This window comes from Eschrichtius robustus, chromosome 11 (genome assembly GCF_028021215.1).
Source record: "Eschrichtius robustus isolate mEscRob2 chromosome 11, mEscRob2.pri, whole genome shotgun sequence".
Classification (NCBI taxonomy): domain Eukaryota; kingdom Metazoa; phylum Chordata; class Mammalia; order Artiodactyla; family Eschrichtiidae; genus Eschrichtius; species Eschrichtius robustus.
The window spans coordinates 103299170-103320616 of NC_090834.1; the positions used below are offsets into that span (position 1 = coordinate 103299170).

Here is a 21447-nt window from a genome sequence, read left to right on the forward strand (position 1 = left end):
TACACCCAATAGTTTGTACCTCTCACTCCCTCACCCCTATATTGCCCTCCCCGCCCCCACTGGTAACTACTAGTTCGTTCTCCTTATCTGTGAGTCTGCTTCTTTTCTGTTATATTCACTAGTTTGCTGTATTTTTTAGATTCCGCATATAAGTGATATCATACAGTATTTGTCTTTCTGTCTTATTTCACTTATGCCTCCCAAGTCCATCCATGTTGCTGCAAATGGCAAAATTTCATTCTTTTTTTTTTATGTCTGAGTAGTATTCCATTGTAGATATCTATACCACATCTTCTTTATCCATTCATCTGTTGATGGACACTTAGGTTGCTTGGCAATTGTAAATAATGCTGCTATGAACATTGGGGTGCATGTATCTTTGCAAATTAATGTTTTGGGTTTTTTTTTGATATATACCCAGGAGTGGAATTGTTGGGTCATATGGTAGTTCTGTTTTTACTTTTTTGAGAAACCTCCATACTGTTTTCCAGTGACTGCACCCGTTTGCATTCCCACCACGAGTTGTCCCTGGGCTTCTGGTTCCAGGACCAATGCTGCTGTAGATGAGGCTGCGTCGGGGCTGGGGTTCTGTAAGAGTTGTGGACCTTCCCCTCCCTCCCCTCGCCTCCTGGGGGCTCACAGCATTTGACCTTGCTCCCACAGCACTCCGTCCTCTCCCGGAAGTTTGTGGAGGTGATGACCAAATACAACGAGGCTCAGGTGGACTTCCGTGAACGCAGCAAAGGGCGAATCCAGCGGCAGCTCGAGATCAGTGCGTGTTTGAAGTTTGGCCTGTGCCCCTTCACCCTTCTTGCCACGTGCTTGTCCGTCCCCAGTCGTGAGGCCCGGGGAGAGGGAGCGGCAGCCCCGCCAGTGGCTTCTGCCTTCTCTTTCGTGCCCAAGCTGAGGACAGGCCTCACAGCACTGGTGCATCCTGGATGTTGCGTCTTAGGCTGAAAGATGGCTCGGAGTTACCAGGCCCGAGTCGTCTGATTGCCGTGGGAGCCAGCGTTTCTGCATCCATGGAAGGAAGCACTTGCTACACAGCTGCACTCTTTGGGGCTCATGACATCTTTTGCTGCCTGTCTGACAGCAGAGAATGGTGCTAGTTGCCATGAGGAATAAAGAAGTTACTAGAGCCACGCCCTTTAGGAATCAGAAACCGGACTGCAGGGCCCCACAGGGCGGAAGGTGCTTTGAGTGCAGGAACCGAACGAACAAGGGCGCAGGCAGAACAAAGCACACGAGTTCAGGAGGGAGAGGCCGTCCAGGGCCTGGGAACAGGGCGCATTTGGGTGGAGCAGGGTGAGGTTAAGGCGGATGGAGGGAGGGCTCACCCAGGAACTGGCTCCTTGTCCTGAGGACCTTGGACTCCGTGGTGGAGTGAAGGGGGCCAGGAGACATTCTGAGCTGGAAAGGAATGTAATCAGACATGGGCTTCAGGAAGGTAACTGCTGAGAATGTTGAGGATGGATTGGATTAGGGGAGAAATCCAGAGAAAGGCGAGTCCGGAGGCTTGTAAGGCCATGGTCTTTAGAGTGAACTTGCTGTATTCCCATTTTCAGGGAACTTCTGAAATGGTGAGCTTTGATCTTATATTTGATGCTCTCCTCCTTTCGTTATAAAGCCGGCAGAAAGACAACAGATGAGGAGCTGGAGGAGATGCTGGAGAGTGGGAACCCTGCCATCTTCACCTCGGGGGTGAGTGATGGTGGGGGCGGGCTGGGCTGCAGAGGCAGGGAGGGCGGGGCGGCGGGAGCCCCGCAGGGGTGTGGGTGAGGCTGCGGCGGGCGTGATGGCCGATGGTTGGTCTCTGTGCGGCCGGGCCTAGATCATCGACTCTCAGATTTCCAAGCAAGCCCTCAGTGAGATCGAGGGACGGCACAAGGACATCGTGAGGCTGGAGAGCAGCATCAAGGAGCTTCACGACATGTTCATGGACATCGCCGTGCTGGTGGAGAACCAGGTAGCCCAGTGGGTGCCGCGCGGGCAGGGAGGAGAGGAAGCCCGGGGCTTCCTGAGAAGGGTGAGACGGGACTCCTGGAAAGCCGGGTTGGGTGGGAGAATCATTGGGAACTTGCGAAGTAGATGCTGACGTGTTGGGCAATCGCAGCCTCATCATTCACGCCTGTTACTTTGGCCTGGAAGTCATTTCTGATTAATAGGGGGTTTGATGTGCTCTGTCAAGTACCTGGTTCCCTCCAGCCTCAGGATAGTTGTCTTTTTTAAATTAGAGATATGGGTTCTTCATGGTGATGCCTTAAAACAATCTCCTGATAGGAACTGTTTCACTGGTGACATTGAAAACATGGGGCCTTTTCCCCAGTTTCGGGCAAGAAGTTAGGTTTAACAGAGGTTCTTGTATTTTTCCATTTTTGTTTTTTCTTCTGTATGTGTGTTTTTCCAAAAATGTTGACAGTTTTTGCTAAGGAACAAGAGCAGACAACAAAAGGATTGAAGGGACAGCAAAGTAATATTTACAGAGAAACTTGAAACTCTCACAGTGCTTAGCTTGACAGTCTGTTTTGTCCCGGGTAAGCCTGCTCAGGGATGGATGGCCCTGTCCCCAGCACATGGTCTCAGTGTCACATAGTCACATGTCTCCTGGTTCTTATGATGCAGTTAAATTCGCCACTGTGTCAGGGTTTGGTGCCACTATTACCATGAACTCCCAGTGGCTCTGCCACCCGGAGAGGATTGAAAACTGCTTCCTTTGTGGAAGGACACCTAACTGAAGCCCGAGCACCACTTGGCTGGTTTTGACATCAGTTCCCTGCTCTGGGCTCGGGTGCCTTTCTTCCACCCCCTTGCGGCCTTTGAGACCATTTCTCCTGCCCCTCCATCCCTACTCTTCTTTTTTCTCCCCACACTGCCTTGCCGAGGAACTGGTTTGAGATTCAAGTGATGGTAAGTTCTGTTCTCTGTGTAGAGACTGCCATAACGCCATGGGTTGGGTTGAGGAAGGTCTAGGTGGGTGAAGGGAATTCCCATCCTAAGATGCACAGAAATCAATTGGAGAGACCAAACTTCTGGTCAGGAAGTAATAGCTGGGAGAAGGTTAGGAATCTTATTAAGAGACTGCTGTCTCTTAACCAGATAACTCAGGTAAAACCAATGTCTGTCACTTACGGGACCTGGGAGTACCTTAGAGAAAGCAACTGTTCCCACCTCAGCTACTTATTGAGCACCTGCTGTGTGCTGGGCACTATTCTATAGTAGTGAATGAACTCAGTTCAGGCCGAATGAACTTGGTTCAGGTCTGAATGACCAGGAAGAAGCCGGCATCCTGGCAATGCCCTAAGAACATGAGATAGATGTATTGGGTTGGCCAAAAAGTTCGTTTGGGTTTTTCCATGAGATGTTATAGAAAAACCCGAACGAACTTTTTGGCCAACCCAATATCTTGGCTTCTCTCTTCACATACTTTAAAAAAAAAAAAAAAAAGGTGGCGGGATCCTTCAGAATATTCCAGGCATCTAGACAGTGTGCTCCAGGTGCCCAGTGCAGTGCTTGTCACAGAGAAGTAACTGAGTGAATGTTTCTGGAATGAGTGACAGCCACCAAGGCCTGGGGAACCACAGGTAATCACGGGGAAGTTGTGCAAGTTTGCCCCACAGGAGGCTGCATGTTAAAGTTTCCAGATGCTCCTCTTGGTGCTGAAAAGAAAGAGAACCCCTTTCTCGTGTGAGCTAGGACTGTCCTGGGGTGGGTTTCCTGGGTGTGACTAGTGTCTGTCCTTTGCAGGGTGAGATGTTAGATAACATAGAGTTGAATGTCATGCACACGGTGGACCACGTGGAGAAGGCTCGGGAGGAGACAAAAAGAGCCGTGAAGTACCAGGGTCAGGCCCGGAAGGTGAGCCTCTCCTGCTGCCTTCGGTGAAGAGAGTCCACTGTGCGCGCCGTCTCTCGCTCTTTCTCTCCTCCCTCTCCCCGTCCCTCTTTCTGCTGGACCCACCTCTTGCATCCGCGGAAAGGGAGCCATGATTGACCGTATTGAGAACAACATGGACCAGTCAGTGGGCTTCGTGGAGCGGGCCGTGGCAGATACCAAAAAGGCTGTCAAGTATCAGAGTGAAGCTCGGAGGGTGAGCCCTTAGTCCCAGCTGGACCCACCGGCTTCTCCTCTCTCTGGTCGCCCCCACCCGTGTCCTTGAGCCTGTGCCTTCCCTCCGTCTTGGCCTCGTCCAAAAGCCTACCTCAGCTTTCCCTAGAGCATAGCTGCCTTCCTTCCCAGGTGTGCCTCGCATGGATCTGGCCCACGTGCCCTCTACCCGAGAACCCACATTTGCAGGCAGCTCTGCATCATTGCCCAGGTGCTGCTGCTAAGCCCCTGGCCAGAGCTCATGGTCCCTTCAGCTGTTAACACTTGACTCCTCTGCTGTTCAGAAGCCTTCCCTTCATTGCCTTCCACTCCGGTAGCCCGAGCCCTGCCCCACTTGGTCTCTTTTTCCCTACCGTGAACCCAGTGGTGTGCTGATGGCTATGTGAACATTATCTTGTATCTTGGGAGCACCTATTACTTCTCCTTTATAGATGAAACAGTTGAGAATCAGAGGTTAAGTAATTGGCTTCGGGCCACCTAGGAAGCATAGGAACCAGGATTCAAATTCAGCTTTTCAATCAAGCTGTTTCCATCCTGTCTCCACGGCCCGCCCCCCGCACCTCTAGTTATGGTGGCCCTGTCGCCTGAGGACTTGGAAGCTTCTCTACCTAGTGACGGTGGCGGCTAGCTCTGGTGGGTTTTGCTTTTTAGCCTGCTCTTTTCTATTTCTCTTGGGCTCTTGATATTTTTGTTCTTCAATTCTTTCTTTTTCTTCCAACTTTACCTATTGCTTGGGCAGGTATCTAGGGAGCTGGGAAGTTATTTTACATGATGAATCCAGGCTGGTTTGCAACAGCACCGTAACCATACTTTCTGATCCCCAGTCACTGTACTGGGTTTGACAGGTGGGAATGTACTTTGGGGGAGAGATGGACAGACGTGTGTAATTAGGACTATGTCAAAAATGTCTTGATACTCCTCCTTGAAAAGGAACAAATTAGTCCCTTGTATCTTGGCCTGTTGCTGCTTGGAGACCCCATTATGGTTGCCCTTATATCTGTGCGCACATGAAGGCCGCCGTGTGAGCTGAGAGCTGATGCAAACTCCATATTCCCATCTGCTGGCATTGCTAGTGCAGAAGTAATTTAAGAAACAAAATATCCTAATAGAGTGTCTTTATGTAGAGATGTTGGCTTTTTATTTCATTTATTTGGATTGATAAGATGCTTCCTATGTAGAGGCAGAGGGGTTGGGTTTTGGATGACTTACTATGGCTTTCTGGTTGTTTGTAATAATGACTTGTTTTTATTTCTCTTCTCCCTCTCTCCAGAAATTGATAATTATCATTGTGGTAGTGGTTGTGTTGCTGGGCATTTTAGCGTTGGTTATTGGACTTTCCGTTGGGCTGAAGTAAGGGCGGCCTGGAAGGCTGCTGCCCTGAAATGTAAGTAAACGGAAGGTACTCGGGGACTCTGGATTGGCTCCCTCTTGAGAAATGAGCCTGGGATTTAAAATTCTGCTTCTTCCCCCTGTGGTTGTCCTTGGACACACCGAGCGCTCTGAGACTTCAGTACCTGTGCGTTCTTTCATCCGTGTAACTTCCTGTTCTCGGGTCCTGGCTGCATACAAGGGTTGGGTCTCCTGTTTGTTCCTATTCTGTGGGTTCTGTCCCCGCTCTTTGTCCTGTTTCAACACCGCCCCTCATTTTCACTCCCCTTCCCTAGCAAGCCTGCTCCTCCTCAGCTGGGTGCAGTCTATGTCTGGGATCTGGGGTTTGTCTTGTGAGTTCTTACTGGCTTTCAGGTTATCTTGGGCTTTGCCTTCCGTATCCTTTTCAGTGTAAATGAAGCTTTGAATCGGGATTTGGGTCTGTAGGGTTTTGTTTGTGGTTGACTGGTTGGATCTCGAATGATAAGAGTAGCTAACTTTTTTGAGGGCTGGGTTGTATCAGACAGTGTACTAAACACCTTACACATGCATCACTGAGTCCTCACTTCACCCGCGTGAGACAGGTGCTATTATCGTCCCTACTTTACAGATGAAGATGCTCAGGCTTAGAGAAGTTAGGTAACGGGCACGTTGGAACACACAGCTAATAGCGGACCTAGCTTCTCTTTGTAAAACAAGGTGGCCATTTATCATCATCTACAAAGTCTAGAGAACCTTAGAGGACAGCAACTTTTTAAAAAAATATTTATTTATTTGGCTGTGTCAGGTCTTAGTTGTGGCACGTGGGATCTTCGTTGTGGCATGTGGGAACTTCCGTTGTGGCGTACGGGCTTCTCTCTCTAGTTGTGCACGGGCTCTCTAACTGTGGCGCGTGGGTTCAGTAGTTGCAGCGTGCAGGCTCTCTAGTTGTGGTGCGCGGGCTCAGTAGTTGCGGCGCGTAGGCTCTAGAGTGTGCGGGCTTAGTTGCCCCGTGGCGTGTGGGATCTTAGTTCCCTGACCAGGGATTGAACCCACGTCCCCTGCATTGGAAGGCGGATTCTTAACCACTGGATCACCAGGGAAGTCCCAATAGCAACTTTAAAATTCAGGATATTAATTTCTTTAAAATCTGGTAAAAAGAATAGAGCTGACCACTGAATCAGGGTTTCATGTGTACAGCAGCAGCATGACAAGAATGATCTAGTTACTGGCACCGTGAAGACTTCTGTGACTTCTTAAGTATTATTTTTCTGAATATGTTTATGCTCCCCAGTTGTGCTCTAGGATAACATCATCACCTCATCTTCATTGGGGAAGCTCTGTGAAGCTCAGTGAAATTAGGAACTTGCCCAAAGCCTACACCGCTCGCAAGGCAGAGCAGGTGTGACGCCTGAACTTTTCTGCATCTTTTTCACGGTGCCTTTCTGCCTTTTAAGATGAGTGGGGGATAGGGGGACTAAGGAGAAGATGATTCTAGTGCCAGCAAGCTTCTGAAACTTGTATTCGAAAGGTGCTGATGGGAGCCCCACAGACAGAACAGGTGTTTTCCACCAGCGGTGGTGCCTCTCTTCCCATAAGTCCTTCCACGGTAACGCGACAGCCCCTGGGAAGGGCTGTAAAAGGCCCAGGGATTTTCCTATTTTTTTGCCTCTTGTAACAGGGCTTTTTGTTTCTGGTGCGGTGGGGTATTTAATTCCAGGCCCTGTCGTGGGTGTGCTTGTTGGATTTCTTGGGTTTGTGTTGAGTCTTCCATTGTTCTCTTTTTGCAGCTGGTTCTGACCTTTCCTCTCCACCTTCTAGGTGTGTGGCTTGTGGCTGAGTCTTACTGTTGCTCTTCACCGTCACCCTGGCCGCTGACCGGCTCCTCCTCCCCCTGCCTCTTGTAGAGCCCACTTCACCCCAGCCTGGTGTGGCCACCCTTGTCTTCAGATGGGAACAGAGTGTGAATGGCCTTCCTGAGAGAGAGTGGGACCTGTTCCTTTGTTTTCTTGTAACCAACCTTGGACCTGACCCAGCAAACAGTCTAGCCCAGGAGGAATCTAAACTACTGATGCAGCCCTCAGAACCTTCTCCTGCCCCACCGACTCTGAAGCACCTTCTCCTGGACTGTAGGAACTGCCCCAGCTTCTCCTTCTCCCCCCTGGTGTGTCAAATTATGCCCCGCACCTTGGAGAGCCTACCTGAGACCTCCCCAAGGTGCTGTATTTTCTACCTCATGGAGTGTTCTTCTCCCCAGAATCGCAGTGTATTTTTTTTTTTTTTTTTTTTTTTGCCAGGGGGCGGATATCTTTAACAAAGCAAGGGGATTCTTCCAAGTTCGGCAACAGTAAGGCTTGGACCTGAGTCTTCTACCTGGCAGGACCCCAGTGCTCATGGGCTGGTTGTCCCTGTCCTGAAAGCAGGAGGGACTGGCAGAGGTCGTTCTGGTCTTGGAAGCTGACTTCTTGTTTGAAATTCAGCCTCAAATTAAGCTCTCAGTGTGTTCAGCTCAATGGCCAACTCGATCTCTGTCTATGTTGTACTCCCTCACGTTGACTCAAGGAGGCGCTGCCATGAGACAGTTGTCTGAGGTTACCGTCTGTAAAGGCTGGGCGTATGGAGTAACTGTTTCCGTGTCTCAGTCTTGGGAACTGGCTGTTTACTGTTAGAGTGATGCTTTGTGAAGCCATTGCCTTGAGGCCCAGAATAACCAGGCACTAAAATTAGGCCAGGGATGAGGTGCTTGAGTCTCAGGCTCTGGGAATGTTTCAGGCCGGGGCGAGTATGAGTATTCAGTCATTTCATGTGTTCCAAGTGTATTTTTATAATCGTGTGTGTGAGATGTATGTACATACATGTATGTGTCTCTCAGGAAGTAGGAAACTGGAAATGAGGATATTATAACCTCAAAAAAATAACTTGAGCTAGGCTAAAAATTAGGTAAGAGACATTTGCTTACCTGCAAATGAATCATAGTAGAAATGTGACCTTCCCACATCATCGGGAAACCTGCTGTTTTCTGCACAAGCGCTCGGAGAATCACAGATGGTTAGGGTGAGGACTAACTTGACCCCCATTAGGTTTTCAGCAGACAGAAGGTGTGACAAGCTCGACACCTCTCCCCACTTGCTACCTGGGCTAGGCTTGTCCTGAGAACATCCCACAGCAATCTGCTATCATTCATGGGACCTTCGGGATGTCCCGTCTCCAGGACGGAGTCAGCTCGGGGAGGCCAGGGTCTACTCAGCAGATCCTCCTGCTCCCAGATTCACGAGCTTGATAGATTCTTTGTCACCCCCGCTTGTCATGGAGCAAACAAAAGCCAGGAAGTTTCTAAGTGTAGTGACCGTGCTGAGCCAGTGTGAGCCCCTTAGATTCCCTGCTGGTCTCTGCCAGCCTCCCGGATTGATGTTTCAGCTTTGACTTTAATGCCTTCTAGGATAGGGCGAGCACCCTGACCCAGGCCTGGTCCATTGGCTTCCTCTGCAAAGGAATGATTACTCCTCATCATTGCCCAGCACTTGGACGGAGCCCAGGGGACGCCCTCTTGCCTGTGGCTATGATGTCCAACAGGCCTGGCTCCGCATCGAGGGCAGACAAGCTTCAATCACAGACAGATCTTTGCTCTCCTGAGATTGAGGCCTGGGGCTTATAGTTTGGAATACAAGTGAAGGGATTTTTGTTCTTTCTTTGTACTTTTTTTAAAAATGTAAACTTGATTATTTTATTGCTAATTTAAAAATAAATGACTTTATATTGATTGTGAAACAGTTCTGGCTCGATGTCCTTGTAAAACACTTGGTGACTGGCTGCCACCATGTGGTGACTTTTGTTTAGGTTTCGGAAAGGGGTTAGATTTTTTTTTAACCATGTGCTAGATCAGATGGATCAAAAGTTCTAATTTTTGAAAATGGTTTAACTCTCAAAGAGTGCAGTGTAACTGTATTTGAGTCTTAAGATTTCAAGGGATCCCCCCCTCCCCAAAGACTTCAGCTGACTCACTGAGAGAATCTCGCTCTGGGGGGAAGTGGGGTAAATCTGATAGGATGGCAGCTGGAAGGCAGAACATGTTACATACGAAACATCCTCTGAGCTTGCCGTTGATCTGATTTTTGCATCTCTCACCGAGAAGTAACGTTTCTCTTAGTACCCTGGGTTCTAGAAGCCAGATCCATCTCCCTTTACCTTCACATCTGCTTCCATGCCCAGACCCACCCTTGTCTCCCTTCCTTTGGAACCCTCTCTGCAGTGACATTGTTTCTCACGTGCTTTTTCTTTCCTTGTCTGGATGAGCAGAAGAAGATCATGATCATGATCTGCTGTGTTATCCTTGCGATCATCTTAGCTTCTACTATTGGGGGCATATTTGCCTGAAAAAAGCCAAAACAAAACAGGTGAGCCGTCTGTGGGGAGGGTCAGGCCTGTTTTCGCTCGAGACGCTTGTGTCCTGAGGGCTTTGGTTGTCACCAGGTGCCTTAATCTGTGTGGGATTGGGTGCTGGAATAAAGGTTGGAGAAAACCAAGAAAAATGAGTGAAGAGGGAGTTGGTAGATGGGGAGACAGAAGGTGGCAGTCTGTCCCATAAGCAGGTCTGGTAGCAGACTGTTTTGTTCAGAATGCTTTGCCTAAGGGTGTTGATTTCCTGTAGTGACATCTGGGCACTGGCATGTGGGAACAGCAGAGGAGAATGAATTCATTATTGCATTAGAAGCACCCTGAACTCTTTGGAAGAGGGCCACACAGGGAGCCCAAAGTAAATATCAATAAAATTTTCCCCTTATGAGGTTAGGCCAGGTTTTTGCAGCCTTGTGAGTAGTCCCTTACCCCTGTAGACAGGCTTGGTGATCCTAGCCCCACACGTTTTGCTGTATAATCTATGATTTTTTTCCCTCCGTTTTTGTTATCCCCTTCAGTCCTCACAGGTGGATCCTCACCTGGCATTTTCAATTCTTCTTCCACCTCTGTGGTGCCATCCCTTCTCCGCTGCAGATTCCTCAAAAGCTCTTCTTTCCATTATGAAACCTCTTAGGACACAGGACCTCAACCACCTACCAGTTAAAAGTTACGCAAAGGGAGATTTACAAAAATACGGACTTGGGTGGCAGGCAGGGGTGAAGGAACAGGGAGTACGGCACTGTGTAGCAGGTTAGGAGGATGGTTAAAGGAGGAGACTGCAGGGTAGAGGAGAAAGCATAGGTACCTGTTTAGGAAATAAACTCGGAGCCAGAGCCCAGGCTGCCGTTATGGCTGAAGCACACCCGGCTCACCAGGATCTGATTTTACCTGCTGGGAGTCAATCAGGATCAGGGCACTTGTCACTTCTGCTCTGCCAGTTCTGGGTCTCACCTTTGACCAACGCTCTGTCTCCTTCCTTCTTCAGGGTCCAACGTTCTCCAAGGTGATTGTCTAACGATAGGCCCCAGGCACGTCTCCCTCGCTGCTGTGTCCCCAGTACTTAGCGCAGTGCCTGCCGCTTATAGCTGCTCAAGAATCTGTTGACTTTATCTGAAATTAAGCTCTCATTTCTGCTATGGCCGAGTCCTTGGACTTGCCTCTTAAACGCTTTAAGGCATCAGTGGGAAATGGTCTGTGTCACAGGCTGTGTAGAAATGCCTGGGAATGGTCCATCCACCCACGCAGAAGCACAGCAGGCCCCCCTTTCACAACATACACTTTTAAAGTCCTTTTTTTACGGGAGGTGGTGATAGAGTTCTGTCAACGGCCTCTTACTTTGCAGAGATGGCTGGCCCCAGGATTGTGGTTCAGTAATTAAACGTGGACCCCATAAGAAACACGTTATGCTGTGATTGAACGCCCAACAGTCACGAATACCATGCTCTGTGAACCCTAACAAAGAGGTGACAAAGTTAGGTCAGAAAAACGAGGCTGTCACTCACACCCCTTCTCACTGATTCACGCTGCCAGCTGAAACTGGCTTTGCTGGCCAGTAACTTGTGTACAAGAAACTGTTCCAAACACTGTCCCCAATTCAAGGTTCAGGTGTGTTCTAATGCAATTTAGTGATTAGTTATAGTACAAGAGGTTCACTAAAAATATATTAAAAAATCACGGTATACAATTCTCGAGGACCACACCACTGCTTAAGTTTGTACTTTTGAAAGTAAATTATTTTCTTTGCCGGAGGTCTTACTTTTTAAGAAAGTGGGCTTTAAAAAATTGACATTTTAGTCAGTGTGCTGTTTTCTGCCCACTTTCAAAGCAAATGGTTTAATATTTTTCCTATCTATCTGTATTTCCTTTGGTTTGAATACAGGATAGAAACCATTGCTGGCTAGCTCTGAAAAATAGATGAATGTTGTTAAAGGCAAACAGGGAGCTGGAACCATGGGGCTTTGAGTCACCCAGGGCCCTTGTTCATTCAACAGTCATGATTTGAGTGCTGTGTGGCACCCTGCACTGTGCTAGGACCTGTAGGGACACAGATATAGAGCCAAATACCCCCCATCCCCAGAGGGTTTCAGGCCTAGGAAGGACCACACAATTCAGGTTTTGTTTCTATCAGTTCCTTTTGCTGAAAGGCAAGGGTATGTCTGTTGCCGTACTGTCCAACATCCCCCCTTCTAAGATTGAGAGAAGATGGGTAGCTGGGCGTAAATAAATATGTTGAATCAATTAACCTATGTACTGTTGTTTTCTTTGCTTTTCCAAAAACATTAAAAGTCTGTAACTAGTAAAATGTCATAGAAACTAGCTCCTGAAGTGTGTATATATAAAAGGCAGTACAGATATTAAGTCTGACTTGAATCAGAGGTGGGAGATGCAAACATTTGCTTCAGCCTTGAAGACATTTATCTTATAGCCGGGGAGAATCAGAGCTCCTAACAAACGGTCAATCAGGCCTGGTTCTTAATCATTTAAGGGAATTAGTGACCAACGAGAAGTTACATCATCTTGAGGTGATGCTCAAACTTTATTTAATATAAATATAATGCACTTAAAAAAACCTGACAGATAATGTACAGCTTTTCAGAAAGCAGCTACTCATATGCTGCTCCTTGGTTATGACATCAGAGCTACCCAAAGACTTGAAGGACTGGCTGAGGGGAATAAACAGCCTGTGTCCGTTTCCTGCTCACATCCTCACTACACACGCTCAGGCATGTAGAACTTGCCCCAGTATCGCCCCTTATGGGTCAGGTCGTAGGGGCTCAGCACTTTCCGTATCCCCAGCATGTTGGCAGTGACAATGCGCTCAAAGGTCCAGGGGTTTTGGTTGTTCCGTTCTCGTTCTTCTTGATCTTTCCGCATCTTCTCTAGAGTCTCACGGCTCACAGCCTTCGCGGGGAAGGGCAACTTGTGGGCAACCTGGTCGAGGAAACCCTGTACCTCTTGGAATTCGCAACGCCCGCCCATCTCTACTATGAGGCGGCCAGCCTTCACAGGGGTCACGTAGTGATCGATGGCACCTTTGCCGCCCCCCATGCGCTGTCCCATACCCTTGCGGGTGATGGGCTTGAAAGGGGCTGGTACTCGCCATAAGGCAAACATGTTCTTGGGGTCCATAGACCGGTTGATCGTCAGGCGCATCATTTCAAAATGCCCCCAATGGAGGTAACCGCCACCCAGTGCCTAAAAGTAAATGGAAGAATTAGAAACATATGGGGATTTAGATATCCTTCATCGGATCTATTATGTCTCTTTTATGGTAACTGTGGCTTCAATGATACACATGAAAGTAAAAATATAAGTTCTAGTAAGTACCATGGAGGAAAAGCCTAGGGTACAGTAATAAATGGGAACAAGGGTGGACCCGCTTCAATGGATAGCCAGGGAAGACCTCTTTGAGGAGGTGACCTTTATAGCTGAGGCCAGAATGGAACGAACCAGCCAAGGGAAAACAGATGAGTGTTCCAGGCAGAGGAATGGCATATGCGAAGGCTTTGGCGCAGCAAATGGCTTGGTGAGTCTGAGCAGAAGCCAGTGTGGCCGGAGTAGAGAGAGGAATGGGGAACAGACTGAGATCTGAGAGGCTGGCAGGGGCTGATCATGCAGGCTGTGGGAGTCGGACGTTAAAACATCACTCTGGCTGCCTGATGGGAACTAAATCCTTGTCCACAGCCATTTGTGTAGGTACTGACGTCACGTCCTCACGGAAGCTAACTGATGAGTAAGGAAACGTCTGTCCCATGTACTAAAACATGGATAGTTTTATTTTGACCAGAGGCTTGAGAAAATCTCATGGTCTGATTATGGGGTAAATTAGGTAGCCTCTTCCTTCTGCTTTCACATTATTTTCACTCTACGTAAAACAAAAAACATTTATGACTTAATGCTTACTGGGTCCTGCTCATCAGTTTAAAGGGCAACTAGTGGCAGTTCTAGTAAAACCTGTGGAGGAAGAGACGAGAATGAACTCAAGGAGTCTAGTTTAATCCCTGGCTTCCATCCTATAGCCGCTTGACGCTGGACTCACCAAGATCGCAAAACTGCCTTCAGTGAACTCAGTGGCTTCAGTGGAAGGTCCCCTTATGTCACTCAGGTTTTTAGGCTCTCTTCTCACTTTTGGCACAAGTGGTACCCTTTCAACAAATCTGAGCTTGGGCTTTTCAGGAATGGAAACATCTAAAAGGAGCACAGACAACCAAGAATAAGTCAAACCACACATCTCAAAGGATTCATTTTCTTCCTAGAAAGATTTATAACAATCAGGTCAAAGTCTTAAAGTTACCACTCAACAACAATTCCAAAAGTGTGTTAGGTTTATCTTGTGGGTGCTTTCACTGACACTGGAATCTTCTGATTACGACAGTGGTTGATGCAAATGTTTTTGAACCTTTTAAGAGAGCAGAGTTTTCACCTTCAAACCAAAATGCTTTTTTAAAATGCCTACTCTGTACCTAACACTGAAAAAGGGACTGTTAGAGAAGGTATAGAGATATGAGAGTGTCACAAAATAACACTAGGTAACATTTTTGTGTGTGTGTGAATGTTTACTAAGTGCTGGAATTGAGCCGAATGCTTTACATGCATTATCTCATTTAATCTTTAAAACAACTTGATAGCCTTGGTATCTTTTAGGGCTTCCTTTTTAATATTTTTAAACCTTTAAAAGTTTAACACACATGTATCAAAGGGCCCCATAAAAAAATGTGAATTATCACAAAGTGAACACACAAACATACCCACGTAACTATCATCCACATCAAGAAAGAGAACACTAGGCAGGTAGTATTTTTAATCTCCATTTTATAGAAGAGGAACTTCAGGCCTAGAGACATTTTATAATTTGGTTCGGGTCATCCAGTCAAAACAGCAAAGCTAGACAGTATGTCACTTAAGAAGAAATACCACACTGCCTCTCTGATAACAGAGGTAGTGGAAAGGATACTATATTGCACATCAAAATACCTAAGTTCTCCTGCTCTGCCACATTCTTGTTGGGAAACTTACAACCTAGTACTCCTTTGATCAGTGCTCTTTATATATACAGGGGCTTTTCATGCTGAGACCTGTACTACAATGTGCTTGCTGGGTGAGGGCCAGACATGCTACGTCTTTATCATGTCTGACGTTTTGACAATATGGAAAAAAAAAATTAACTTGTAAGTCATCTAAAGTATTGCTATAGTAAAACAAGCATGGCTCTGTGATGGAGTCCAATATCAAACAGGAGACTTTAAGGGCTACAGAAACTGCCCCCTGCCATTTCTGTATGTAGCTAAAGAGAAACTTCGTAATGCTTTCTCTTGCCTCCATGGCCGTATGTACTCCAGTGCATGTAGTAGTTTCACAATTATGTGTAGAAGATAAGGCCCTCAGAGGTCAAGGCCCCTTTCATTTTTTTTGAGATTTCCGATATATTAAAAAAAAAAAAAAAAAGGTAAGTTAGATATACCAAATTGTGGCTTACCTTAATTGTTTATATTAACAAATTAATGCTTTTCACATAATACTGTTACTGACTGCACATGTGTAACCTCATTTGGAGCAAACATCAAAAGTCTAAATTGAGGCCAATTAGGTTTAGATGAGTGGGCAGCTGTGGGCCACGCACCAGTGGCAGGCCATAGGGGAGATAATCCATGACAGGTTGGCTCCCTAAAAGCAGGAGCCTTTGTGAGTCTCGTTCTTCGATTTTTCTCTAGCGCTTAGAACACTGCCTGGCGTACAGTATGCCTTCAATACGTAATTACTGAATGGGTGAATGGGGATAGGGGGCACAAGAATACTCCCTACTCTTTACCTATCCTCTGCTGGGTTCCATCACAGAAAAGGCTTACAAACAGGAAAACAGATAAGCTCTCACCGTCAAAAGTTGGCACCGGGAGCAGCGTCTTTAAGCCAGCGCTGGCGGGCGGCGCTGCCCAAGAATCTACAAAGACAGATCAAGTTAAACGACGAAGGCGAGAAGGCCAGGGCTTGGTACACTCTGGGCCAAATATGCTCCTGACAGAGGTGTCCTGTGGGTTTGGGACGTGGGTTCCACTAAAGGGGCTCACTGCCCCCCGCCCCCACAGGACAAGCCGGGGACTCTGGGCGCCGATCCCCAGGTTGCACGAACGCTGTTGACCCTTTTGCACGAACCTTATGGCGGGAGGGGCGGCAGCAAAGAGCAGCCCCTTCCCCGTGCTTCCGCAACCGTGCGCAGAGTCTTGGGACTGTGCGAGATACCCGATGCGGGGGAGGGACGTGGAGAGAGGCAAGGCCTGGAGGGAACAACAGGGAACTTCTGACCTAACAAAGGCGCCCGCAGGAGGGGCGCGCGGGCGCGAGCCAGCAGCCGCCACATGGTCACGCGCGTGCGGTCGCGTCGGGCTCCCCACGGCGACCGCAGCGGACACTTCGACGCGGGCAGGGAACGCGGCACTCTCGAGCCACGCCGGAACCGGCTCCGGCCCCAACCTGGTCGGGCCGGAAGTTGCGTTCGCGCCGGTCCCCCCTGCAGTGAGGGCGGGTGGAAGCGGTAGAAACCGGAGCCTCGGTACCTGGGTTCCGGCCTCGTGTCTGCGGGTCACGCCCCGGTGCCCCTTTGGCCGTTGGGGGCTCTGCGTTCTTTCTGGGGTCTTTCTGGGTTCTTTCTGGGGTCTCTCCGGAGATGAGGGCGGCAGGGCGGGCAGTTTTCTCCGCGAAGTACCATGCTGAGAAAGCCTGGGTTCATATGGCAAGTTGGTTCCTTACAATTCACTACATTACGCCGCGTCTCTAGCCCCTTTCTCTCCCGCAAGACGTTAGAAAAAAGCGAAGGACTCATCGCTGTCTTAACATTTACTGGGCTCTTGCAATGTGTCGGGCGATGAGTACCTCATCCTTGCGTCTAGTCCTCCCAACGAATCCATGCGATAAGTAAGTCATTACACCCACTTTGCAGATTCCATCTCGAAGGTCAAAGGATTTAACTTTCCTAGGGTCACAAAGCAGGAAAACAGTACAATCAGTATTTGAGCACAGTCGGTGTGACTCCACAGACCCCAGTGAACGGACAATATGACTCGATATCAAGTTAAAATGAAAAAAAGGTATAATTATTCTGGGAGAATGTTGGGCAAATCATTTTTATGGGCCTGAAGCTTTTTAATATTTAGAAAGAGGGAGTATCTTTTTCCAAGCTTCTAGGACACCGATGGGATTACCAATTGAGGCTGATGTCTGTTGTATTTAAATCATGCTAAATCTGTGCGTGGTCTTTCTCCAAGGATTAATATCGTAAATGGCAACAAATAAAACATGTAATCTCGCAAAGCTACTGGAAGAACGCTCCCTGTCCACAGTTTTATGTACTTCTTGATTATTTGCACACTGAATCTGTATCAAAAGAGTTAGTGAATTTTATTACAGCCAATCATTTCTGTCCCAAGAGCAGTTTTAAAAGGGTTAAACTGCCCTCGCCCCCTCAGCCCGTGTCGGATTCTGGGCAGCTCTTCTGTGCTCCCCTCTCCCTTCCACCGAAAGTGGGAGATTCAAATGTACTCAGGTATTTAAAAATCTCAAGCTGAATATTGTATAAGATTGTTTGGATGGAGAATAAAGCTGCAGTACAGTCACTCTTTGATTGGTCTCTAAGTCTTTTGGTGCCCTAAAACTTCTACCTCACTGCTTATTTTAAAAGAACTAAAAATTAACTCAAAAGTCTACATTTAAGGAGTAACTGTAATGTCTATTTTTCTCTGTAAGAGTTGTGTTAAGTACAATGGAGGATACAAATATGAAAAATCAGTGATCCTTTATGAATTTATATTTATGTAGGGATGATATGATGAGAATACAAATAGCTAACGTTGAGAGATGATAAGTTTAAATAAAGAGGTATGAAAAATCGAAGAATGGACCTGAGGTCTTCCCTGATCACAGAAAATCATTTTTCCCTTCGATTTTTCACAGCTCTTTTATTTACTCTTCTCTTCTGATAGTTCAGTGGCAGTTATTTGTAGGAAACTGAGGTTCAGGGATTAAACGATTTGCTACACAGGTAGTATGATGCAACGTAGGATTAAGAACCTTGATGAACTTACTTTTATTGGAATGCATTTGCTAACATCTCTCAAAAGTTGGGCTTTGGACTTTCCTGAGGCCTCTTAAAAATGTGAATATCTGGTCCCCACTTACTAAGAAACTCTAAAGGTGGGGTTCAGGAAGTCCTATTGTGAACTAGCCCCACAGGTGATTCTAATGCCCAATCAAGTTTGGGAATCAGTGCTCTATGAGCACTTTGAAAATTTAAGAAGTAGAGTATAGGTACAAGGCATTGTTTCTGGACTATCCAGGCCAGTATTCACTGGGATGTATATTTTTCCCACCTGTATAAAAATTATCTAACACCTCAGTTTTTAATCTTCTTATTTAAACATCCAGAGATAACAGAACCTTGTAGCCCAGTCCCAGGTCCGGTTGTTGACTTAAATGGCACACACAAACACACACACACACATACACATACACACCTTACTGCCATGAGAAAAATGAATGTGTCTACACATATTCCAGAGCTTTCCAGCTAAATTAGAGTCAGTCCCAACTTGGGGAGTTAATAGAGTTTTACAAGAGAGCTATTTCCAGCATTTCTCAGGGAGTAAGTCAACAGGCACGAAGAATGGATCTAGTCCTAATTGTTTGGCCAAGAAGAGGGAACAATGCCAACTACTGTTCATGCTTTTGTCTTGGCGTTTACAGACTAGATCCATGGTATTCCTATGAATTTTTTCACCATAATAAATGATTCCCTATTGTGGCTTAGTCAAGTTATTTACAAGTCTGTTATTATAGATCATGCTGTAATAAACATCCTTATACATACCATTTTCGTACTGTTTTGGTATTTCTTTTGAGCAAATTCCAAAGAAAAATCACTGGATCAAAGGGATGTTCATTGAAAATCATTTTACCTCATAAAATTGCTTGAAACTGGCCTTCACCAACAATGTATCAGCGTGACTGTTTATGTACACCCTTTCTGAGGAAGGATATGAAAGTTCTTTTAGAGCGTTGCCAATATGAAAGGTGAAAAACCACATCCAATGTTATATGTTTATAACAGGGTTTTAAAGCAGAATTGCTTCTGACTTAGTTTTGCCTGAGGGCCCAAGGTATGTGGTAATCCCCGTATTCCAAAGTGAGGAGCTGGGCCTCCTAGGCTGGATTTATAAAGGAGCTGGCTGGAAGTGGCTTTGCTTTCCTTAGCCACCCACTCTCCTCCAGCCTGTAAAAAGCACTGGAAAAATCAAGAAAGGAAGTGGAAACTGGCAATGACAATAAAGATTTCTTTGGACAGAGTTGATATACTGTGAGTTTCACTTCCCTTCTCCAATGGTTAGGGGTGAGGTGATCCATCAAGCTTAGTGAGAGACACTTCAAGATCACACAGAGAGCTTGATATGAGGCCTCTGCAGTTTGAAGGGGGTTGGTGTTGACACAGGCTTGGGAAAGTCTATGTTTGGAGGCTGATCAAAGCAGCCTGTGACATCAGAGTAGAGAGAAGTAGCCACATTACTATTGATGGCAGGTCAAAGGTGTGAACATCCTGTTGACCAGATGCGGACCCCAGTGCAGTGTGTGGGTTTACGGTTTTCTTATATCCTGTCCAACGGAACCCCATGGACAGACAAGGAGAAAGAAGGTGGAAGAGGTGTAATGATGGATGTCCAGGGCCTGTGAGAAGAATTATATGCAAACAGCCAAACGTTTAGCAGAGGTGAATTTGCCTGCATCAAGGGAACTCAGATGTCCTCAGCAGTTAGGGTTAGGGTGTGTGTGTGTGTGTGTGTGTGTCCTCTGAAGACTCCATAAAGCACCATAAGAGAAAGAGTATACTTTAAACTCTACCCGGACCCGAGTCGGTACCGTTGGATGCTGTAACAAAGTACCCCAGACTGGGTGGCTTAAACAATAGAATTTTATTGCCTCACAGTTCTGGAGGCTTGAAGTGTGAAATCAAGGTGTCAGCAAGGTTGGTTTCTTTGAGGGCTGTGGGGAAGGATCTCTGCTTGGCTGGCAGACGGCCGTCTTCTCCCTGTGTCTCTTCATATCATTTTCCCTCTATGTTTGTCTGTCATGTGTCCAAATTCCCCCTTTTTATAAGAATGCTAGTCTTATTGGATTAGGGCCCACCTTAATTACCTCACTATAACTTGATTTCCTCAGTAAAGATCCTTTCTCCAAATAAGGCCACATTTTGAGGTGCTAGGGGTTAGGACTCCAACTTATGCTTTTTTTCAGGGGAGAGGAGGATACAAGTCAACTCATAACAGGTGCCATGATGGTAAGCCATCCCAAAGGGGTCAGAGGTGAGGGGTCAGGGGCAGAAAAGATCTTAAGTGATTGGTAAATGTGCAGAAGTGAGGAAATAGAGACCTCTTCCCTTGCCTCCATTTTTGTTTTCCCCACTTTCTATCTGGAGTTGGGCTGAGCTGGGAGCAGGGAGCAGCTTTACCTTCAAATGCAATTCAGAGTTTTGATTTTTACACAGTTTTGGACATTTTAGTTACTGAAATCAATATGTTTTCTGTGGTTAGAAGTGACAACACAACTTTTTTTTTTTTAATATCAGAGAGTAATGAGAAAATGCAAAAAAAAACCCCAGCCTTACAGAGTTGGTTTGGATAAATAGTAGCAAGGTAAACTAAAGTTGATTTCTGATAGCCTTCTCTGAGTTCTACTTAGTGATCTAACTTACATCTGGTTATACTTAGTTTGCTTTTTTGTCTTTATTTTTTATTTTTTTGGCCAAACAACATGTGGGATCTTAACTCCCAGACCAGGGATCGAACCCGCAGTCCCTGCATTGGAAGCATGGAGTCTTAACCACTGGACCACCAGGGAAGTCCCTTAGTTTGCAATAACTAGCAATAAAAATTTAAAAAAATTAACTAGCAATGTTGAACTTTTTCTCATCTCTTTGGTTTCATATGTTTTTGTCTGTTTGTTTTACTGTATGTGTGATTTGCTTGCTTGTGTACTTTTCGATCATACTGTTCATTTTTTTATCGATTCAAAACTGCTTGTTATGTATAAGTATATTAACTCCACTTCAGTTGTATATGTTTTGATTTTTTTTTCATTTTTCAGTATGTCTTTTAATTTTTTTTTGAGGCATGACCATTATGATTTTTTTTTTTTTTTTCGGCTATGTCACACAGCTTGTGGGATCTTAGTTCCCTGACCAGGGATCGAACTTGGGCCCTTGGCAGTGAAAGCGAGGAGTCTGACCACTGGACCGCCAGCGAATTCCCCATTATGTTTTTCTTTAAGCAGAAAAATCTGACAGTAATTTTCTTAAGAGTTTTTGCCTCTGATCATATGCTTATAAGGGCCAGAGGTAGGGATCTAACATAATTCTTTTCCAAGTTGAAAATTCTCATTTAATATGTGACTTTATAATGTACTAAATTCCCACATAATTTTTTTTATTCCTTTTGACACTTTATTCCGTTCTCATGTTCTCTCTGTTCTGAAACCAGTGATACACTGTTTTAATCATTGTTACTTTATTACGCATTTTTATATACGTCTTGTCAAGGTCTCCATTTTTGCACTTTACTTTGC

The 21447-nt window shown here is 46.3% G+C and overlaps 2 protein-coding genes across 4 annotated transcripts in view; one reads left to right on the top strand and one right to left on the bottom strand.

The window, feature by feature from the left end:
- The window catches only part of STX3 (syntaxin 3), a 142186-nt gene that overhangs the window by 31737 nt on the left and 89002 nt on the right, over nucleotides 1–21447 (top strand). The window contains exons 6-11 of one of the 3 annotated variants that reach the window (XM_068554867.1): nucleotides 664–772; nucleotides 1628–1701; nucleotides 1832–1966; nucleotides 3745–3855; nucleotides 5375–5488; nucleotides 7273–9211. In XM_068554867.1, the coding sequence (XP_068410968.1) occupies nucleotides 664–772; nucleotides 1628–1701; nucleotides 1832–1966; nucleotides 3745–3855; nucleotides 5375–5458 (513 nt within the window). In that variant the 3' untranslated portion in view covers nucleotides 5459–5488; nucleotides 7273–9211. Of the gene's footprint in view, nucleotides 1–663; nucleotides 773–1627; nucleotides 1702–1831; nucleotides 1967–3744; nucleotides 3856–5374; nucleotides 5489–7272; nucleotides 9212–21447 lie in introns of those variants that run through there. The other 2 variants (XM_068554868.1, XM_068554869.1) reach the window with 2 other exon arrangements.
- On the bottom strand, nucleotides 12364–16314 carry MRPL16 (mitochondrial ribosomal protein L16). Its single transcript, XM_068555153.1, has 4 exons — nucleotides 16147–16314; nucleotides 15719–15784; nucleotides 13886–14034; nucleotides 12364–13041 (listed from the first exon to the last, which is right to left on the bottom strand). The coding sequence occupies exons 1-4, from the start codon at nucleotides 16199–16201 to the stop codon at nucleotides 12556–12558; spliced, it is 756 nt and encodes a 251-aa protein (XP_068411254.1). The 5' UTR covers nucleotides 16202–16314; the 3' UTR covers nucleotides 12364–12555.

What these genes read in the sequence shown, in the direction of transcription:
- MRPL16 (XM_068555153.1), bottom strand. Translation starts at nt 16,201, where the DNA reads ATGTGGCGGCTGCTGGCTCGCGCCCGCGCGCCCCTCCTGCGGGCGCCT. An exon ending in CCTGCGGGCGCCTTTGTTAG is followed by an intron (nt 15,785 to 16,146) that starts GTCAGAAGTTCC and finishes CTGTCTTTGTAG; the next exon opens with ATTCTTGGGCAGCGCCGCCC. An exon ending in CCCGGTGCCAACTTTTGACG is followed by an intron (nt 14,035 to 15,718) that starts GTGAGAGCTTAT and finishes TGCTCCTTTTAG; the next exon opens with ATGTTTCCATTCCTGAAAAG.